Source organism: Accipiter gentilis, chromosome 7 (assembly GCF_929443795.1).
Source record: "Accipiter gentilis chromosome 7, bAccGen1.1, whole genome shotgun sequence".
Classification (NCBI taxonomy): domain Eukaryota; kingdom Metazoa; phylum Chordata; class Aves; order Accipitriformes; family Accipitridae; genus Astur; species Astur gentilis.
The window spans coordinates 16,174,401-16,195,110 of record NC_064886.1 but is presented as its reverse complement, the minus strand read 5'-3'; the positions used below and the strand labels follow the sequence as shown (position 1 = coordinate 16,195,110).

Below are 20,710 nucleotides of genomic sequence, written 5' to 3'. Positions count from 1 at the left end.
AGCCACCCCCTGCTTGGGACTCACCCCCCGGCTCCGCCGGAGCTGCCGAGGCCCGCCACACCGCGGGGCCACACCGGCCTTCCCCGGGCTACCGCTACCTCCAGCTCCGGCCCCAGCCGAGTCCGCCTCCCGGGGAGGCTCCGGCCCGGCCCGGCCGGTCACGGCCCAGCCCGGCCTCCCCAACCCGCCGCGGCCTGGCCTCTCCGGAGACGGCTACACCTCCCGCTCCACCCCCGTATTGGCCCCCGGGCCTCATCGCCGTCTCCCCGAGGGCGCCGGGCCAGGCCCGTGAGCCCAGCGCAGCCACCCGACGGCAGATGGTGGCGGATGACGGCCGCCCGGTCCCAGCCCTGCCCGCCGCGGCTCCGCCATTCTTACCTTCCGGGGAGGGAAAGGGACCTACATCCGGGTACAAGTCGCCTAAAGAGAGGGCGGCGTCTGACGTCACCGCGCCGCTCGCGGAGCACGCTGGGACTTGTAGTCCGGGCGAGTCCGGAGCGGCCTGGGGCAGTCCCGGGTCACCCCGCGAGGGCAGACCGGACACCCGCATCGCGGCTCTGAGGGGGGCTGTGTCGTGACCAGCGGCTCCGGGAGCGGGGCTCGCGCTCCTGCCGCTGCCTGACCCACCCTCCCTCCCTCCTGCTCGGGGCACGGCCGAGGTAAGACCCCGCGCCGACCCGCCTGGCCCGGCCCAGCCCGGCTCGGCTCGGCTCGGCTTCGCGGGACGAGGCTCCGCTACTCCCGTGGCGGGTTCCACCGGCGCCCGCTCCCGGGGAGGCGGGGGGCCTGCAGCCCCCGCCCCGCCGTCGTGCCCGCCCTGACAGACGGTCGCCGCCCCCGCCGGCCGCCCGCGCGCTCCCTTCGGAGGCGGGGCGGCGTCGCAGTCTGATGACGCGTAGGGCGGGTGACGCAGGGCGGGCCGCGCCGCGTTCCGTGCGCCTCTGGGGCCTGAGGCGGCCGTTGTTCACGTTCCCTTCAGGGCGCCCGTAGGCCGCAGCCCGCGCCGGCCCCCCCCCATGTGAGAGGCGGCCGTCGAGGGGGGCGGCCGGGCGCACCGCGACCCGCCAGTGCCACGGGAGAAAATGACATCGCGGAGGTGAGGCGGGAGCGAGCGGCGCCGAGCCCGGCGGGGGAGGAGGGGGGGACGGACGGACGGACGGACGGATGGACGGGCGGGCAGGGGGTCGCCCGCTTCCGCGGCCCTCAGCGCCCGCTCCTGGGGGGTCGCTGGGCCGGGCTTCCTCCCCGCGGCCGTGCTGGCCGGGCAGGGCCTCCCGCGCCCCGTGGCTGCGGCGCAGGGGCAGCCCACGCCCGCCCGCCCTCCCCGCCGCCTAGCAGCCGCGTCCCGGCCCCTCTCCCCACCCGTTCCCGGGGCGGGATGTCCTCCTTCCCGCCGTCGTGGGCTGCGGCCGCCGCCTCGGCTCGAGTCGGGGCCTGGCTCGCTCTGCTCCCCGCGCCTCGCCTCCCTTTCCGTGGCGAGCGGACCCTCACCCAGCCGGCCGCGGCACGGCGGGGGGACGCTCTCCCCGGCGTGGCCGGGGAGGCTCGGTGCGGCTCCGGGGCCGGCTGGCCTCGGGGTCCGTCGACCGCCGTGCAGAGGCCAGAGCTGCCACAGTTGGCTTCGGGGGGCGTGGGGGTGGGTTTCGTCGGGTCTCCACGCCGACTGCTTGTGCGTTTGAACCCGAGCCGAGAGACGAATTTTATTTGTGTGGCAACCCACTCAGTCCCGTATTCAAGGCCTGGTAGGGTCGTGTTGCTCTCGGTAGTCCAGCACTAGTGACGATGTTACTGAAACTAAAACGTGAGCCAGCTTTAAAACGAGTGTTAGTAAGCTGACCTACTCTGGGCTCTTGGTTTATTAGCAGCATTCGGTCTAGTTTCAGAATCTTGTGGTGTTGCAAAATCAGGGTGATAAACACTTCAGTCTGTTTCTTTGTTGTAGCTTCTCACTGTCCTTACCGTATTTTGATGTTTGTCGAGTGTTAGCAGTCCTTTTTGGGCTGTGAGGTTAAGTTAAATGTTAGACTTGAGAGGAATTACTGTCATAAAAATGAAAAAGATGTTTATATTCTTACTTGATATACCTATTCTGAAATTTTATATATCTCTAAGTAATATCTATTAAAGTATAAATTCTTCAACATTGGATTGTCCTCTTTCTTGTCCTGCTTAAGAAGGTTGAAGCCAGATTGGTTGGTTTTCAGTCCTGACCGTTTATAGTTGAATTTGACTTTGGGGTCTTCTGAAGTATGTAGAGGGTCTCTAGATCTCACTCATCAGAACAAGTATACAACCTACCTTTTCGAAACACTTGCGAACTTCCTCATTGTCAGGAGTAATCCTCTTATTCTGCTCAGAACTTTAAATTGTAACTTGTGAGGGAGACTGAAAAAAAGATGAGAAATATAAACCGATGAGCCTATAGATAGGAGTAATTAAACTACCAGTCACCGCCTCCCTGAACACTATGGTGTGACAGCTGAGGCTCAGAACTGATTTAATCTCTCCTGCTCTTGAAAAGGTGATTAGAAAAGCCCAATCACAGCATGGAAAAATGTATTGATTTTTTTATTTTCTCTCTTCAGTTTGGTAAGAGAGAAATATGCTGGCAATGTATGACTTACAAAACGCTGATCCTGCTGATCTTTTCTGGACTGTGTTAACAAACAAAAAAAAGAGAGAGAATTGCAGCAAGGCTGTATTTCCTACCATGTATTATTTTTCATCAAAAGGTTTCTTGCTTAGCTGATATATCCTTAGTTTTGTAAACGAGACTCCAGCTATTACTGGAGGTTACTTTTCTGCTGACATTTTCATCTTGCTGTAAACTAATAAGGGCCTTGGAGTGGTATGCTGCTGAACCCCCCCAAATCAGAATTGCTTTATGGAGTATTCCATGCATAGTGAAGACAGCTAGGTTAATTAAAGTGTGGGTTTACGTGTGTGTGTCTGTTACTTTATTGATTGTATTTATTGGCTGTGATGTCCTTTGCTTGGGATAGCCTCTGCACCTGCTCATAATAGAGATTGAAGAAGGAAAGTAGAAAAAAATTCTAAAATGCATTCCATCCCTATAAAAGGAAGTGTAAGAGAAAGTCCTCTGTAGGGGTTATGTTACTGGTATCTGTGTCTGCAGTCCCCTCTGCTCTCTCCTCCAGTTTTGGAAGGGATGTAGCCACCAGGGTTCAAAAGCACACATGTGATGGCAGTACTTCAAATGAAGCGATCTTGATCACCGGTCCGGAACCATTTAACAGAGATCACGAACACCCCCATTTTTCTATTTGGGGTGGCTGACAAATGTATCTTCCTACACAAAGCCAAAAATACAAAGATGAGAGAGCAGGAGTACAAGTTGCCATTAGAATAAAAGTTACATAAAGTGCAATAAACTCCATTGGCCTCCCAGATGTAGCTTTTCTTTTGCTACACTTACTTGCTTTTTACCATCTCCAGTAGGAGTGTATATGTGAGGGTGAGATTTTTGTTTTTTAAACAATTTATCATCTTTTTAACCTTCCCTTTAAGCGCAAGTTATTTGTAGTCCCTTCTGTTCATTAGATTATTATTTTTCTGTAATTTTACATCTTTTTAACACCTTGTGTATAGTAACTTCCAGATGCATTAGGGTTTAGGGTAAGATACAGAAGATATTCTATTAATTCAAGTTTATGGAATGTCAGCATATGATAAATCTGTAGGGCTGATTCCAATAATTTCTCCTTTGTATGTTTATACTTTTTTGGATATAAACTCAAAAACTTGCAAAGGTGTCTCTTGAATCCTGTGCATATTTAAAAAGCTTGTAAACTGTTCAAAATGTTGCTGTACTTTTTTTGTTTGTTTGCTTTTTGTTTTCTCTAAGTGGAAGTAAAATTTTGGGGGTGGAAGTGTGGTAAATAGACTATCGGCTTCTGCAGACCAACCTGTCATATTCTGAAATATATTATTTAATGCTCATTTCATCATAGGAATCAATGCTTGTGCAGTTTCTTTTGTGAGACTGCATCAAAACAGAACTTTTCTTGACCTTTGAGTAGACATTAGATAAATGTAGCATTATTTATTAATTCATTCCCTTTTGCTGTAATAACTTGGAAATATTTTTTAGTATTTTTTTTCATGACCCATGCTGCATAGGTTTGATTATTTTTTTTTTCTTGTTCTTCAGTACAAGGTATTGTAGTATTCACTAGATTTTCTTGGTGCAAGCAGAATATCCTTACCTAGAAAAAAACCAAGATTAACAAGAAGAATCATTTACTTCTGAAATGGAATTGGTACATAAGTAATCCTAATTCCCATTCGAGTGACTTGCTAGAGGTTTGGGTATTCTAGGATCTCTAAAACTCTCCAGAATGTTTCCATGAGAATCTGTTTCTGAAGAGAATAGGCTGGATAAGGCCTTGGTAGGAATATTGTCAGCTTTTTAGTACAGAAGGGATTTCTGAAACAATTGAAGTAATAACCCTAAATTTAGACATGCACTTGCATATTTTGCTGTTCTAGCAATTTAGCATGAAACGTTGACTGTATCGGGAGTGATCAGAAATGCTACTTAATTTTTTTTTAGATATAGCACTCTTATATCTGTAATGAGATTGGTTGCAGAGTCTTTTGCCTTAATGTTTTGGTTTACTTGGGAGAAACTAAGGACCTTGTCTACAAAGAGGAGTAGCCTGTGTTCTTTCTGCAGGTATGGATGTGCATTTTCACTTGTGCCCTGCATAGTGTCTGATTTATGGCAACTCTAAAAAACAAAGGCGATCTTTTAATTGCCAAATACAAGTCTGACAAAGCCACTAACACAGTTCTTACTTGCTGTGTTCACATCTCTGTCCCTGGGCTGTGTGGTGGTTTGTTGTTTTGTTTGTTTGTTTGTTAAGTGTGTCTTCTAAAATCGTGCCTCATTAAAAACTCCTTTCATCCAGAGCACACAGGTGTAGTTTAGCACTGCAAGAGTGCAGTCAAAATCCTCAATTATAGATAAGAGAAAATGCAGATGTGTTAACTGAATGGCTAAGAATAAGTCTCTCAAAAGTTAATGCCATAGGTGGGGACACTGAGCTTCTTGAATATAGACCATATACAGCTCTCCTTTGGCAGGGCACTATATTAGTCATTCAGAAAGCTGTTTGTGGGTGGTGAACATCAATATGAGATTCCTCGGTGTTTGTATTTAAGTGGGATATATTCGGACCAGAGAAATTGCCATGGTAGTTAGAGCATTGCTCTTGTGCCTGGCAGTGGTCAGCACCACATTCTTTTGAGGAAGGTGGAAGACGACTGGGCAACTGAATAGGTTGTCTGCAAGTGAAGTTCCTTCCTGACCCCATGGGCTGGTGGTCAGCCTGTGCCCTAAAGCATGAGGTTTTGTTAAATTTTTAACCTTTAATATGTTGTCAAGTGTCACTTGGATGTTTTGTTTTATTTTTAAGTACTTTTCCTGATTGTGTTTCAGTTTCTTTATGTCCTGTCTTCCAGGATTAAGGAAAATGCATGAGTCGTGGTCTCTGTTTATATCATATACTTTTCTTTGATATCGTTTTAATGTGAGCAGTCTGAATATGTATTGATACACCCCTTTCACTTACAAAGCATTTCTTACCAATATGTAAAATTGCAATGTAATATGAAATGGACAATTTATACTTTCTGCTAAGATACAGATTCTTATTTATGGAGGAAGAAAATTGAGTACTTCCTGGTTTTGAAGCTGATGAATTTTTCTGTTTAGTCTTGTCGTGTAAGTTAACTCTGAAGACTAGAAGATCTTCTATTTATTTATTAACACTTTATTTTTAACTTCTTATAGATGGTTTCATCCAAATATTACTGGGGTGGAGGCAGAAAACCTGCTGTTAACAAGAGGAGTGGATGGCAGTTTTTTGGCACGGCCTAGCAAAAGTAACCCAGGAGATTTTACGCTCTCTGTTAGGTAAGTTTCAATGTTTTTTTTGTCTTTCCAGATTGTTAGGGGTCTTCATTTGATGTTGTTCTATGGGGAAAGAGTTGTAAATGAACTACTTGTAAGAGATGAAAGAATGCATCAATCACTTTTTAGTCTGTGTTCACTTTTTTCCTCTCCGCCCCCCGCTCCTGTTTTCTGTGAAGAGGTTCTCAAATACATTTACCCAGCTTGAGGAAACTATAGGTTGGAGGGTGGTGAATTCTGATTCTGCAGAAAGACAGAAAAATTTAAGGGGAGGCAGAAGTAGCTTCATAATAGCGTTACTTTTAGCCCTTTAAAAATCAATTTGATAACCATCTGAAAGTAGCAGAGATGATATGAATTACTGATCAAGCACGTGCAAGGAAATGCTATCCAGACTCTCTTCTTACAGGAAAAGTCAGCAAGTTTTTAAGGGCAACTGTGGTGCTATTTCAGCTTCCAAAACAGGCCTTTTGTAACACTTGTCCCCTGGCACTGTGTGTGTAAGTGGTAGGGATGGGGAAAGGATGGCAAGAGGAAGTAGATAAAAGAAAAGGGAAAAGTGGGGTTGGTGATAAGAATAATGCAGCTTGGATACCTTTGCGATAATGGGCCTTGCTGAACAGAAGGGAGGTCTCTCAGAGAGCTATTCTTCATTAATACTGGAGACTGTGGGAGCAAATGACTTGCATCAGGCAAAGGCAACTGTTTACTGAAGGACAAATCTTAGCAGTTAGTGTGAAATTCTAGGGAAAGGAGCAAACAAGCTCTGATGGGTGTCTTGAGAATGCTGTATTCTTCTCACCTCTCCACGCATTCTGCTTGTGTGTGCAGTTCTTGGGGGTCTGAGGGATTTCTATTGGAGATCGTGAGGCTGCAGAGCTTATGCTGGCTTCGAGGATCCCTTTGTTATGGAATTAAGGGTTTTTTTCTCCTATTCTTCCTGACTGTTGGACAGCCACTTCCCCTTATTGCAAGTCACTGAAATGTGGCTGAAGCACACTTCAGAGGTGCGCTAGCTTAGCTATTCTGCAATATTTCAGTTGGAACATGATGCAAATGTAAGTATGGATTTCTCTAACTAAGACAACAGAACACTAAATATAAAAATGATTGATTGGAAATCAGCTGACTTGTGTGGGGTTTTTTTCCTTTGTTTCAAATATTAGACGAACTGGAGCTGTCACCCACATCAAGATCCAGAACACAGGAGACTACTATGACCTCTATGGAGGAGAGAAGTTTGCTACATTGGCTGAGTTAGTCCAGTATTATATGGAACATCATGGACAGCTCAAGGAAAAGAATGGAGATGTTATAGAGTTGAAATATCCACTGAACTGTGCTGATCCTACATCTGAAAGGTCAGAGAAATGGTGGTGAAAACCTCAGTGTCCATGCACTTCTTAATAAATGCATGTGTTTATAGTCAGCTTCCATTTGATGAAAGGGTGGCCACTGTCTTGTGCTAAAAGTGGTCCCACTGATTTCAGTGAGGTTACTTGCGAAGTAGGCTAATAAACATGACTAAATGTAAAGCAGTCTAAGCCTCAGAACCTATTTTCTTCAGCATTCTTCCTGGTGTGATACAATACTGAAAAACAGGGCATAGTTCCCTTTATTTTTACTGTTGCATTATGGAAGTTCTCCCGAAGCTTCCTGAAGCTGATATTACTGCAAGGAATTCCCAGGTATATTTCTGGGCATAACTTTGTAAAAATTTTTCCAGTAGTGGACGTAAGTGTAAGAAAGTGAATGACATGCAAATCCTCAAATTGATCAAACATATGTGTTGAGGAGCGTGGCTAATAAGGAGAATCTGAGACTTGATGTATACTGTAAGGAAGTATGCGTATGTCAGAAAGAAACCTCTGTGGCCAGCAGATGCCAGTTTATTCCTGGAAGTGAAAAACCAAGGAAAAATATTGAAACAAGTTCTCTCAGTCCTCAGAATGGCTTGTATTTAACAGTAGTGGGGAGGATTATTGCCTTTTTGGCTATGTTTCTTGAAGAAATGAGGTTGATGTGATTATCCTGTCCAGTTCCTAATGTTTTGGAAGGGCAAGGTCTCAAAGATACTAAGTTCCCACAGGTTTATCAGGAAAGTGCATCCTCACACTGCAACTTTTTCCTCAGTCAAGGCATTTATTCTTTTATTTCCTTTGTAAGCTCATGTTTACTGGACACCTGGGAATCCATTTGGATTGTTGTAAAGGATTCAAATCAATGCTTCATTTGAAGCTTGCATGAAATGCAAATTTCAGTGCTTATGGAAGTGCTGGCTTTGAAGTGTTTCTGTAATCACTTGTGTGTATGTATGTGTACGCTTCCAAGGCTTATTTTGTTTTTTATTTTTATAAACTGTGAGGCTTTCTGTAGACCTGGACACTGTTGTTCAGTGTATAATTTAGTATAAGCATTTTATTATAAATATTTAGAACAAGCAGATTCAGCTACGGCTGGCATGACAAGCAGGGTACCTGTCTATATCTTACTTTATTTAAAGGTGGTTTCATGGGCATCTCTCCGGAAGAGAAGCTGAAAAACTGTTAACAGAAAAAGGAAAACATGGAAGCTTTCTTGTGCGTGAGAGTCAAAGCCACCCTGGGGACTTTGTTCTTTCTGTCCGGACAGGAGATGATAAAGGAGAGAGTAACGATGGGAAATCTAAAGTGACACATGTCATGATTCACTGCCAGGTATGATGAAGCATGAACTTCTTTAACAGCACTACTTCCATGGATAGTGGGTTTATTCTAACAGGAGGGCCATCTTGCACTGCACTACAGAGAGCTGAATACATTTCCCCTTTCCCTATAGTACTATATGTAATATATATCCTCTGTTTGATCAAATTGACTAATTTGATAGCATCAAAATTCTATTAGGGTTTTATTTTTTTTGACTGCTTGCCTGACTGAATCATGTCATACTATACTATGCTGTCAAGTACCTTCTAATAGATTTGCTTTTGATTGCATCAGAAGTCTGTCTCAAATCCTCTACTGATGGAGCCTTTCATGCTCATGAATCTTCTTAAGCAAGTTTCAGTCTCCTGGATGAATTATATAAAAATATGAGTAATTGGACAAATAGAGATCTATCAGAATGTATCTGTTTCTCTGTCAGTTTATAAAGTTACACTTGATAGATGATGAACATTCTGTGAAAATTTTGAGTACTGATTCCAAGGAAAGCTTTTAAATCTAAAGCTTGAATTTAATATAGTGTAGTTCTTCACTGAAGTATTATTCACTGATAGTCTTTTGATATTTTCATATATCAAAAATATATACAAAATCACAGATTTTGTCATTATCTTTTTCTTCTGTTATCTTAAAAGACAGTGCAACAACTTAATTCTTTAAAAACAACTAAAATGCAATAACAGAAATAGTTTGGAGGTAGAAATGGCCTACCAAGACTGTAAAAGCTGAACTACCAAATTTTTTTTTTTCTTCAAGAAAGCCTCTTTGATTTACTGTTATGACATTGAGGAAATTAACTCAGCACTGCTTCCTTAAAATAGGGATGGTGCCAGTCAATACCAGCCTTTCAGGACCCAATGATACTCTTTCAGGAATGTGAATTGATTTTCAAAGTTATCTCCTGGATTCTAATCATGTAGCTCAGGTAGCCTGCTTGAACTGACTACACCTCAATTCAGAAGGAATTGGCTCTCCTGAAAAGGCAGATAAAATGATTTTCAGTTAGATGACAAAAAGGATAATGTCCTCCACAGTGTGTGTGTTTCTTTTTATTAAGGTTCTACCATCCCTTAGCAGAAGGATTTTTACTAGATTCTTCTATATATGGTTTTAAAGAGAATTTCTCATATGTTGCATAGCCTAAAGATGATGTTAGTGTAGCATCATTGTATGAAGTGAGTTTGTTTTGATGAGCATCTGTCTTTCAAGGATCTAAAATATGATGTTGGTGGAGGGGAGAAATTTGACTCTCTGACAGATCTAGTGGAACATTACAAGAAGAACCCTATGGTAGAAACTTTGGGCACAGTATTGCAACTCAAGCAGGTGAGTGAATGGAGAAGACACCACTAAGCTTTGTTAACTTCAGCATATATTGTTGAAGTGCAGGCTTTTCCATGTGTTCTGAGACATAATTTTTTTTCTTTTCTGATGCAAAAATGAAGAATTAAACTTCATGAAACTGGATGATGAAGTCAGTAATTTAAATGGGAAGAATTTTTTATATGCCTGTGAAGGATAGACTCTTGTGTCTCTGATGCATGCAGAACTTCTCTCGGTTTCATCGTGGTCCATAGGGACTGCAGGACTAGTCCAGAAATGAGAAAACTTAATGTATTGAAGAACAACTGTGAGACCTTACCTAAAAGCAATTGTTCCCTGCCCCCTTCCTCTCTACCCTCACTGCCCTTCATTGTATGAATTGTAAAGTTTTGAAGTCCAAATAGATGCCTGGATCCCAGAATTGACAGTATAAAATATACTTAGTGTGGGTGATTTGTGTTTTAACTGTCTTCTCACAGTTGTCATTTGTTATACCTTTGTTTAACATTTGTATCTTTCTTAGCCTCTGAATACTACCCGCATTAATGCTGCAGAGATTGAAAGCAGAGTGCGAGAGCTAAGCAAGCTAGCAGAGACTACAGATAAAGTCAAGCAGGGCTTCTGGGAAGAATTTGAGGTACTTCATTACATTCTAAGTGTTATGGTATTAAATCTCTACACTACTAAAAAGTTAGGTTTGTTACTCCCTTCCTGACATTTTCTCATCTCCCCTTCCGTCACTTCAGATCCCTGTTCTTGCTCCCATCTCCTGCGTCAGGTACAGCATGTGTCACAATTTCATGAGTTCCACTCTTGTGTCTGCTAGTACAATGATTGAAATACCTGTCTTTTTTCCTGATTCTGACACCTAATTAAGTTCTTCAATGCTATTCATTCAGTACCTAGCACAATCCCTCCTGAATATCCTCCCCATCATGAGGGAGCCTTATGTACAACTTTATCTGGCCCACCAGGACAATTAATTGTTTTCATTCCTGTGTTCCTTTTCTTCATGTGGACAGGAGGAGGTCTATAGTCTGGATTAACATTTCTGGAGGCAAAGGACTAATTCCTAGCCTACATTATTCTTGGTGACTGAAGGAAACTTCAGTGTGCTTTCTCAGTCAATATATGCTCTTGCCCTTGAGTTTGTGGCTTTTTGATAGCCATTTTTGGGGGATCTTAGAACTATTGTGAAGTGGTAGTGGTAGCAAGCTAGGAGGTGAAGCAGCACTGATTGTATGTATTCCTTGGACTCCTGGAGATTTATTTTTGTTTTGTTTGGGTATTTCATTTCTGCCTGTGGCCAAAATTCCATATCCCTCCCAGAAAGTAGCATTGCCTTTCCTTCTGTCTTATCTGTGCTCCTCTTGTGCGTGTAACATAGCTGCGCTGGCCCAGCTGTCCCCTTCTTTGAAGTCCTGATGATTTCAGGGAGCTGCTTATGTTTGAAAGAAAATACAGCTGAAACTGTTAATTTCTCAAGTAGACCAAATTGTGAGTGTTAACTAACACATTCCAAACTACTTGAGCCTAGCCTGGGTCCTAACCCTTCTCTGACAACTGGAGTCACTTAACAGCTGCATGCACGTGATGGTCATAGCCAAAAGCTTAGAAGTGTCTTAAATATAATGGACTGGTTTATAACACACACACAAGAAAACCACAGTGGAGTCTGGAACTTCACCAGCAGATGGCAACAGGAAACTGCGAAGTCGTGATCTTTGACAGAGAGGCTGGTTTTGGCTTTGTAATGCTATTCTGAGAAACTTCTTGGATAGTGACAGATTTGCAAAGCAACCATTCTTGAAGAAACTCTTTTTTGATCAGACATATTCATTAGCTGAATGAAGTCTGCTGTGACATTATTGTCAGGAGGAGAAAAATAAATCCATGAAAAGCAAAAGACTCTCACCAAAGAGGTAACGCATTTCACTACGAATTTGGATGGAATATAAGAAGGTGAGGTCATGGCAGTGGGGTAATCATAAAATGAGGATTAAGCTTTCTCCTCTCTCTTGCCCTGTGCCCAGTGTGGTGGTGGTGGGGAGGGGCAGTCCTTGACCCAGGACTGCTGAATGGTCAGAATCCTACCTGGAGGGGGAAGCAAGCCAGCAGAGGCTACTCTGGCTGTTGCTGAGGACTTGGGACTGTTTTACCCTAACAGTAGAGTGGTGGATCACCTGGGGAGCAGTTCTCATCTATTGCTTGTGAACCTCGCCTGGAGGTAAAATGGCCTCAACCTTTGAATTGCTTCTCCTGCAGGGTTCAACACAGGAACTTTGATATGGGGCCTGAAGGGTAAAGAAGATTAGCCACACCTGCTCTAATGGCTAAAATTTGCATATGAGAATTAACTGGTTTTTCTAAAGACTGATTAGTGGTGTGCTTTATCATATCATGATACAGTCATGTAGATTGTGCCTGTGATCACTGTGTGGTTTAGCCTGAACATATATTTGCAAGTTAGCCAAGAAAAGGCTGTCTGCTGGCTTTTCTGGAGACTCTAGGCATACCTTATTCTTATTCAGAGGGCATAAAAAGGAAAAAGTGTGCCCTGTTGACTTGCCCTTCTTGTAATTGGTGCCTTCTTGTAATACTAGAAGACATGTGAATTAAAGGGTTTTTTTGTTTTGTTTTTTTTTTCTTAAGGGAAGCATTCTTGTGGAATGCATTTAGGAATGGATTGTTGATTTGTCAAAACATGACTGGACTATTACTTGACACTTATGACTTCTTTTCTGACCTCTGGTCTTTGTTGAATAAATTAGTCTTGTAATGGATTTACCAGTTGGTCCTTAGAAGCAAATTGTTTTCTTGTCTTGTGACTTTCCTGAAGAAATGTATTTGCTAGCAAGCTAGAAGTCTTACAGAAAAAGTAAATGTAAGAAATGAAGGATTTTACCTGTGAGACATTCCACTTTCCCCTTCACTGCTGTTAGTGAGGTCAGCACAAAACCTTACTTTTTTCCCCACTGTGTTTTTAGAAATGAAGCAATCTCATAGCAGTTTTAGTGTCATGCTTTTTCATTCACCTCAGGTAAGCTATAGCTGTCAGCCTTGGTGGCAGGAGGCAGGGGGGCAAACTCCAGGTTGTCCAAGGCTCTCTGCCTGAGCTGTTTATGATTTAGCAGTCCAGATGGTAGTTATAAATTACTTGCCTTCAGGCATATTTAAGAATGTACCTCTTGTCCTGTGAACCACTAGACAGAAATGTTGACAGTCCTTGTAATGTTTTTGCTTCTGAAAAATGGCTGTTTGGTGAGCTTAATGCTTGGATGTTGTAGTGACATTGAGGACTATGTTTCAGATTTATTGTTGCATTGTGTACATCTCTTAATGGGCTTGTTAGAAGTCACTGGTGCTCATGGATCTCTCCTCAGGGATGCTGAAAGCAATAATAATTAACTGTGTGAAGTGAAGATGTGTTTGAAGCTCTGGTTTCCACACCTGCTAGCAAAGTTTAGCCTTTGCTTCTTTTGCTTGGCATTTCACTTGGCTGAGACTCAAAAGTGTTAATAGCATGTAAAGGTGCTCTGTGGTAATGGCACTATAAAGACACACAGTATGGCAAGAGATGAGCTTACTGCAAAGTGCTGTTTCACCCATTGCTAGCAGTAGCAAGTAATGCTTTATGGGGATATGTTTTCTGTCTTTGCTTCATGAGCATGAAACCTCACAGTTCTCATGTATTGCTTTTGTTCTTTGGTTTCCCTGTCTTTAGGATGAGCCTAATTGTCCAAGGTCACTAAGTGAGGCCGTAACAATAAGAGAGACTGAAATAGAAGTGAGCCAATGTGCCTGACATGCCCAAGCTTTAAAGTAAAAGCAATCTCTGCAAGAGCATTAAGGGTGGTAATAACAAGGGGAGCAGCTTCCAAAGCCTGAGTCTTCCTTTTAGTCAGGCCAGTACTGCTTTGGAGATTAAAACTTGGAACAAAGACATCAAGATTCTGGTCCCTCCAGCTTCATTGCACGTAGGGAGACTTGCTGCTAAGCAGCATGGCTGTGAAGTATGGAATTGCTGTTGTCCCTGTTATATTAACTGTGAACCAGGTACTGAGAAATTAGCTCCTTGCCAACAGGAGAAATCACCATGCAGATTTATTGTTTCTACACTAGGATGATTTATGGATAACTCTGTAGTTACCTAATGCCCCCCTTCCTCTACCAACAGAATAATATGAGAAAGTCTGTGCAAAATTTTTTACTGGTTTAGTGAAATGGCCTTGTGTTGGTAGAAGAGAATCATTGGAGCACTTAAAAAGTGTTACGTGGCTGTGGTGTTGGGTTGTACATTGGCATCGTACTTGTCTCGTCCATACCTTTGGAAATACTGTAGCATTCATAGAATGGTAGAATGGTTTGGGTTGGAAGGGACCTTAAAGATCATCTAGTTCTAACACCCCTTGCATGGGCAGGGACACCTTCCACTAGACCAGGTTGCTCAAAGCCCAGTCCAGCCTGGCCTTGAACACTTCGAGGGATGGGACATCCATAACTTCTCTGGTCAACCTGTTCCAGTGCCTCACCACCCTCACAATGAAGAACTTATTCTTTACATCTAATCTAAATCTACCCTCTTTCAGTTTAAAGCCATTACCCCTTATCCTATCAGTACATGCCCTTGTAAAAAGTCCCTCTCTGGCTTTCCTGTAGGCCCCCTGTAGGTACTGGGACTTCCATGTACCAACTTCCCCTGTGGAGTTTGTTTTGGGGGAGTAGACAACAATATCTACCTAATATTCTGCTTCTGACTGCTGAAGGACTTTTCACTGTGCTTAAATACAGCTGCTTGTGTTGATATGCTTTGTTGCGTTTTCTGTATGCTCCTTCCTCCTCTTTGGCTGTCTGGAGTTCATCTGGCTGCAGCTTGCAAGGATCCGCTATTGTGGCATTGCTGTTGCACAGCCTTTATATTCTCAGGGACTTGTTTTAGGGGCTTGCTAGCAGTGTTACTACAGACTTGCTGTAGCTGAAGGAGAGGAAGACGGCTGATAAGGCCTAGAGGAATCCAATACAGCTTGGGTACAGAAACACTGGATCACAAAGTGCCTTACTCCTTTGCAGGCTGGCAATATTTTGAACGCATTAGTTACTAATCTTTATTGGTACTAAAGCTAATGCCAGTTCAGTAGAAATTTCTAAACTCCTTACATGCCTGATGCAGCAAAAAGAAATGCAATAGTACTCCTAACTTTTATGCTTGGCGAGAAAGACCTAGTGATAAATATGTTTATTTGGACCTGCTCTGTAGAATGCTGCTTGTGTTGTTTGGTTTATTTAGCATGCCTTTTACAATGGCAAGATTTCCACAGGCAAAATTTTGTTGTGGTCCTTTGTAACCAGTTACACCTAAAACTTGGGTCTGCTTGGTCAGAACAGTATCATGAGGACTTGCTGGTTATAGTTTGGTTTACAGAAGCTTTGAATTTATAGGTGTTTCTAATTATTAGGTGGAAAACAGCTTGCCTTGTCACTCATGCTCCTGTGTTTCTTACATATCTTGGAAGCAATGCTGTACTAAGTCTGGATGGAGAAATTCAGTACCTCTCTCTCTTTCTCTGACTCTCTGGCATTATAATCAAGTATCATCATTTTTGTGAGAAAGGATTGCTATAATGATGGTGAAACAGTTCATACTGCTTTTATTAAACCCAGTTATTTGTGTTGGTTTTATTTAGACTTTACAGCAGCAAGAATGCAAACTCCTCTATAGCCGTAAAGAAGGTCAGCGTCAAGAAAACAAAAACAAAAATAGATACAAAAACATTTTACCCTGTAAGTATTAATTTTTTTTTCATTATAGCATAAGCCTGCTACTTCTCTATGGGTTTTTTTAGCTCATAAATACAGGGCTAATTAAGTACCACTGTGCTTTTTCTTCTCTTTAGTGATAATTTCCCCTCTTATGTTGTCAGTATTAGCCCATGCAATTTCCAATTTGTGTTCAAACATTTGCACTTTGTAGATACCAATATTTTGATTCCCAAATGTTTTTATCTTCAGCTTTCATTTAAAAACACCACATCCCTAAACTGTTATTCAGTAAACTGGAATGCTTAAACTAAGAGGATTAATTGTGGTACAAAAGTGCATGGTGCAAATCCAGCAGCCGTTTGCCTTGACTTAGTGCTTGACTGTCCATGTACTCATGAGTTACTAGGGGTCATGAACACTTACTTTGATCTAGCTTGTTATGAATTGGCCACTTGTTTTAAGAAACAGCAGAAGAGGAAAAGTTGAATATTCTAGCCACTAATTTACTGAGTTTGATAACCTAATAGCTTCTGGTAGCAGTAAGAAATCTACCTGTCTGTGGGATATTTAAAAATAGCTGTGTGTTCACAACTGTAGGATGCAAGTGCTTAACATTCATATATATTCTTCCAGTTGATCATACCAGAGTTGTTCTACATGATGGTGATCCAAATGAACCTGTTTCAGACTATATCAATGCTAATATTATTATGGTAAGTATACTCATACCTACAGGAGCCTTGTTGGCACAGACAATGCCTACTCTTTAAAATACTCACCTAAATCCAAGTTAGTCTTGTAATCATTTGTCACCATTTGTTAATTTTTTTTCTCTAGCCTGAGTTTGAAACCAAGTGCAACAACTCAAAGCCAAAAAAAAGCTACATCGCTACTCAAGGTTGCCTACAGAATACAGTGAATGATTTTTGGAGGATGGTGTTCCAGGAGAATTCTCGAGTTATTGTTATGACAACAAAAGAAGTTGAAAGAGGAAAGGTAAAAACAGACTCTCAAACTGGCCTTGGGAAAGGTCATGACATTTGAATGCAAGTAAGGACTAAACTGACTTGGTTATATTGATCTATATGCTGAAATCTGGTGTGCCACCACTGTCTTTGGAGACCTGGAAGGTGCTGAGTGTCCTTTTTTTATTGGTGCTGGTGGAAATTGAGGGTATACTCCTATCGTATCATCAGGCCTCCCTTTTTTAAGTGTTGACTGATTAAATTTTAACTACTGAATGTAATTCTATGTATTTTAACATTATTCAGCGAATGAGGCACTGGAATGTGAGATGAAGCCAGACAGGCATTCTGTGTACTTGAAAGGGTAAACTCTCTGTTCCTGTAACAAAAGTATTGCCATTTATTTTAGCTTACCAAGCCTGTATAGACTTCAGTAGAAAAGCAGAATTGTGGGACTTTATTATTATAAGAATGAATGTAGATGATACTGCTTTTTGCCTAAAAACTACAAGATGAAGTGAAAGTTGTTGCCCCAGATTCATCTTATTCAAGTCACATTTACTAGACTACTAGAATGCTATTCTCTCTTCTGACTTTACTTTCTATGCTTGAATTTGATAACATTCTTATTATGTGCTGAGCTAGTGATTACAGCTGAAACTGTACCTTGTTAGGAATCCCCCAGCCAGGTGTGTTTTAGCACTTTAGGAATTGAAGTCAGGTTCTTTACCTTTGACTGCCCTGTTCTGCATGAACACAGCTGCCTGTTCAGCCTTGCTAATCTGCAAACACCTTGTGAACTGCTCTGGCAGTATTTAATGCTCTGAAAGAGGAAATTTTCCTGCAAGGGTGTATCCCAAGAACCTCCATTTTACCTTTTAAGTACAGAGATCTTGTCTGTCTTCTGGCAAATCTGAGGCTATTACTTTGTTTCTGGGTTCTAATGACATATGGCAGGAAAGAATAGGAAATAGTTGAATAGTGATATTCTGGCAACGGTCACATACCGCTTCCTGTGTATAGTGTAGCTTTATCTTTGGAATGTGTTGCTTCTGTTCAATTTCATGTGTGTGCTCTCTCTTGTTTGTCTGCTTTTTCCACATACCATTGTCCACTTTTTCAATAATCCAATGATCTGTTTCTGAATGGAGAACTGTTATCGTGTTAGATGAGCGTCACTTTTGAAAAAAATTGAATTGAAAGTATAGCTAGTGTATTTCTATGGATGACTGATAATTGCAGGGGTTCCTTACCACTGCCACAAAAAAACAGGCTTTGTGTATAGGTACTGAAGACAAATAGCAGTAGATTTTATGGGCTTCTCTTACTAATCTAGGTATCAAAGCTGCCATTGGTGATGTCTGTAGAAACCATTAGACTCTGTCTTGCAGATCTTTTTAGGCTTTGTAAACTTCTGCCCATCCATTAGCCTTATAAAGGGACATGATTTGTGTTTTCTTCCTGAGAATGCTCTGAGGGAGGGAGAAGCTACCCCTTTCCAGTGACCTTCCTCTTAGGTCATTTTCTTGGAAGAGGACAAATAAATTATGGGGTTGTTTTGGAAGAGTTGACTTGAATAATAATTTTTTTTTTTTTTTTTTGGTAACCTACTGAATGGCCTGTGCTCCTTTGCAATTCTTCCATGATTCTTTTTGCTAAGAATTTTGCTAAGCCTGTTTTCTGTGCTCTAGTTGTATAAAACATTTTAATGTCCGATTACTTAATCACTGCCGCATGCATTGATATTTTTTTCTTTATTCTTTTATTTTTCCTTGATGCCTATTTCACTTATTCAAGAATTGCAAATAAAAGTCCTGATATAAAATGAAATCTTTTTTATTGTCCTGGTTTCAGCTGGGATAGAGTGCTATGTTTTGAGTTCAGTATGCGAAGAATGTTGATAACACTGATGTTTTCAGTTGTTGCTCAGTAGTATTTAGACTATAGTCAAGGATTTTTCAGCTTTTCATGCCCAGCCAGCGAGAAAGCTGGAGGGGCACAAGAAGTTGGCACAGGACAGAGCCAGGGCACCTGACCCAAACTGGCCAACAGGGTATTCCATACCATGGGACGTCACGTCTAGTATAGGAACTGGGGGAAGTGGGGGCAGGGGGATTGCCGCTTACGGACTAACTGGACGTTGATCAATAGGTGGTGAGCAATTGCCCTGCGCATCATTTGTACATTCCAATCCTTTTATCATTACTGTTGTCATTTTATTAGTGTTATCATTATCATTAATAGTTTCTTCTTTTCTGTTCTATTAAACCGTTCTTATCTCAACCTGCAGGTTTTACTTCTCTTCCTGATTTTCTCCCCCATCCCGCTGGCTTGGGGGGAGGAGTGAGTGAGCGGCTGCATGGTGCTTAGTTGCTGGCTGGGGTTAAACCACGACATTTATCTCGGCCCAAGATGCTTTCAGATCTGCAGAAAGGAGAGAAACCTCTGCATCAGAGATGACTTCAAGAGCACATTGCCTAAGGAAGTGAGGAACTATGAAACGTCTCAGATCTGCATAGAGTTCTGAATATGCTTTAGAATGCACTGTAGAAGCAGCAAATACTTACAAATTAAAATAGTGGTGTTTTGGAGGCAGTCCATCAAGCCAATAACACATGCATACCCTCTATCAGACTAAAGCTTATTTTAACATTGCATGTTACTCTTCAGACTTGCTGTACCAACTGCTCTTGTGTTCAGAGTTCTGTATTGAAACTGCAAGTTATTTTGGTATAGACTAGGATCAACATCTTTTCTTCAGCTTGTACTCTTTTGGAGATGGCAGGGAAAGAAGGGCAAAAGTAACAAAAAAGCATCTTGTTGCCTATGTAGGCTGGAAAGCATGTGTTCGATCATCTCTTACTGTATCTTGTGTTGGCAGAAGGAACTTTCTTATTGCCATTTTTTCTCATAAATATGCAGTAGTAACTGCAAATAGGAAATATTTCTCTGTAGTACTTGGTGTTTGGTCTGCATTTGCTATTTGCTGGAAGCTGCATCTATATACCCACTGTAATTTCTCATTTGATACTGTGTGGACTCGTATTGCATTGTCGTGGTTTAACGCCAGCCAGCAGCTAAGCACCACGCAGCCGCTCACTCACTCCCCCCCATCCAGTGGGATGGGGGAGAAAATCGGGGGGGGGAGGGGGGGGAAGTAAACCTCCTGGGTTGAGATAAGAGTGGTTTAATAGAACAGAAAAGAAGAAACTAATAATGATAATGATAACACTAATCAAATGACAACAGTAGTAATAAAAGGATTGGAATGTACAAATGATGCGCAGGGCAATTGCTCACCACCTGCTGACCGACACCCAACTAGTCCCTGGAGTGGCGAATCCCCGCCCCCCCCAATTCCCAGTTCCTATACTAGATGGGACGTCACATGGTATAGAGTACACCATTGGCCAGTTTGGGTCAGGTGCCCTGGTTGTGTCCTGTGCCAACTTCTTGTGCCCCTCCAGCTTTCTCGCTGGCTGGGCATGAAAAGCTGAAAAATCCTTGGCTATAGTCTAAACACTACTGAGCAACAACTGAAAACATCAGTGTTATCAACATTCTTCACATACTGAACTCAAAACATAGCACTGTACCAGCTACTAGGAAGACAGTTAACTCTATCCCAGCTGAAACCGGGACAGCATTCACAGGCTAACAGGAGTTGCTCTTTCCTGAACTGTCACAGGAAGCAAATCAAAGTAGTAATAGGTGAATCTGTTCTGCAGTGGATGGAATATATCCCTGGCCAAAGATGATCTTGAGAGAGAAGTAGCATGCCAAAAGCTCTACATTTCGGAAGCTACCGACACATGAGGCTTCAGTCCCCTGCCACAGGGAACAATTCTTTGTTGCTTTGGTGATTGAATTAGAGAGCTATGCTAGCCTTTTCTGCTCTAAGTCATGAAAATGCAAGCATCCAAGTTTAATTTCTGCAAAAAACAGCTTATACCTCTGACTTGTATTTATTTTGCAGCCTGTTGGGTTTTGATTGTAGAATAGCCTGTAAGGCTGCAGCATTC

General features: G+C 42.5%; 1 protein-coding gene across 4 annotated transcripts in view; it reads left to right on the top strand.

Moving 5' to 3' along the window:
- Window positions 1-910: 910 nt before the first annotated feature.
- Window positions 911-20,710, top strand: part of PTPN11 (protein tyrosine phosphatase non-receptor type 11) — a 28,418-nt gene continuing 8,618 nt past the window's right edge. For 2 of the 4 annotated variants that reach the window (XM_049806205.1, XM_049806201.1), the window contains exons 1-9: window positions 911-1,096; window positions 5,816-5,938; window positions 7,102-7,296; window positions 8,439-8,631; window positions 9,850-9,966; window positions 10,487-10,600; window positions 15,648-15,744; window positions 16,357-16,436; window positions 16,561-16,719. In XM_049806205.1, the coding sequence (XP_049662162.1) occupies window positions 1,083-1,096; window positions 5,816-5,938; window positions 7,102-7,296; window positions 8,439-8,631; window positions 9,850-9,966; window positions 10,487-10,600; window positions 15,648-15,744; window positions 16,357-16,436; window positions 16,561-16,719 (1,092 nt within the window). In that variant the 5' untranslated portion in view covers window positions 911-1,082. Of the gene's footprint in view, window positions 1,097-5,815; window positions 5,939-6,897; window positions 6,994-7,101; window positions 7,297-8,438; window positions 8,632-9,849; window positions 9,967-10,486; window positions 10,601-15,647; window positions 15,745-16,356; window positions 16,437-16,560; window positions 16,720-20,710 lie in introns of those variants that run through there. The other 2 variants (XM_049806202.1, XM_049806203.1) reach the window with 2 other exon arrangements.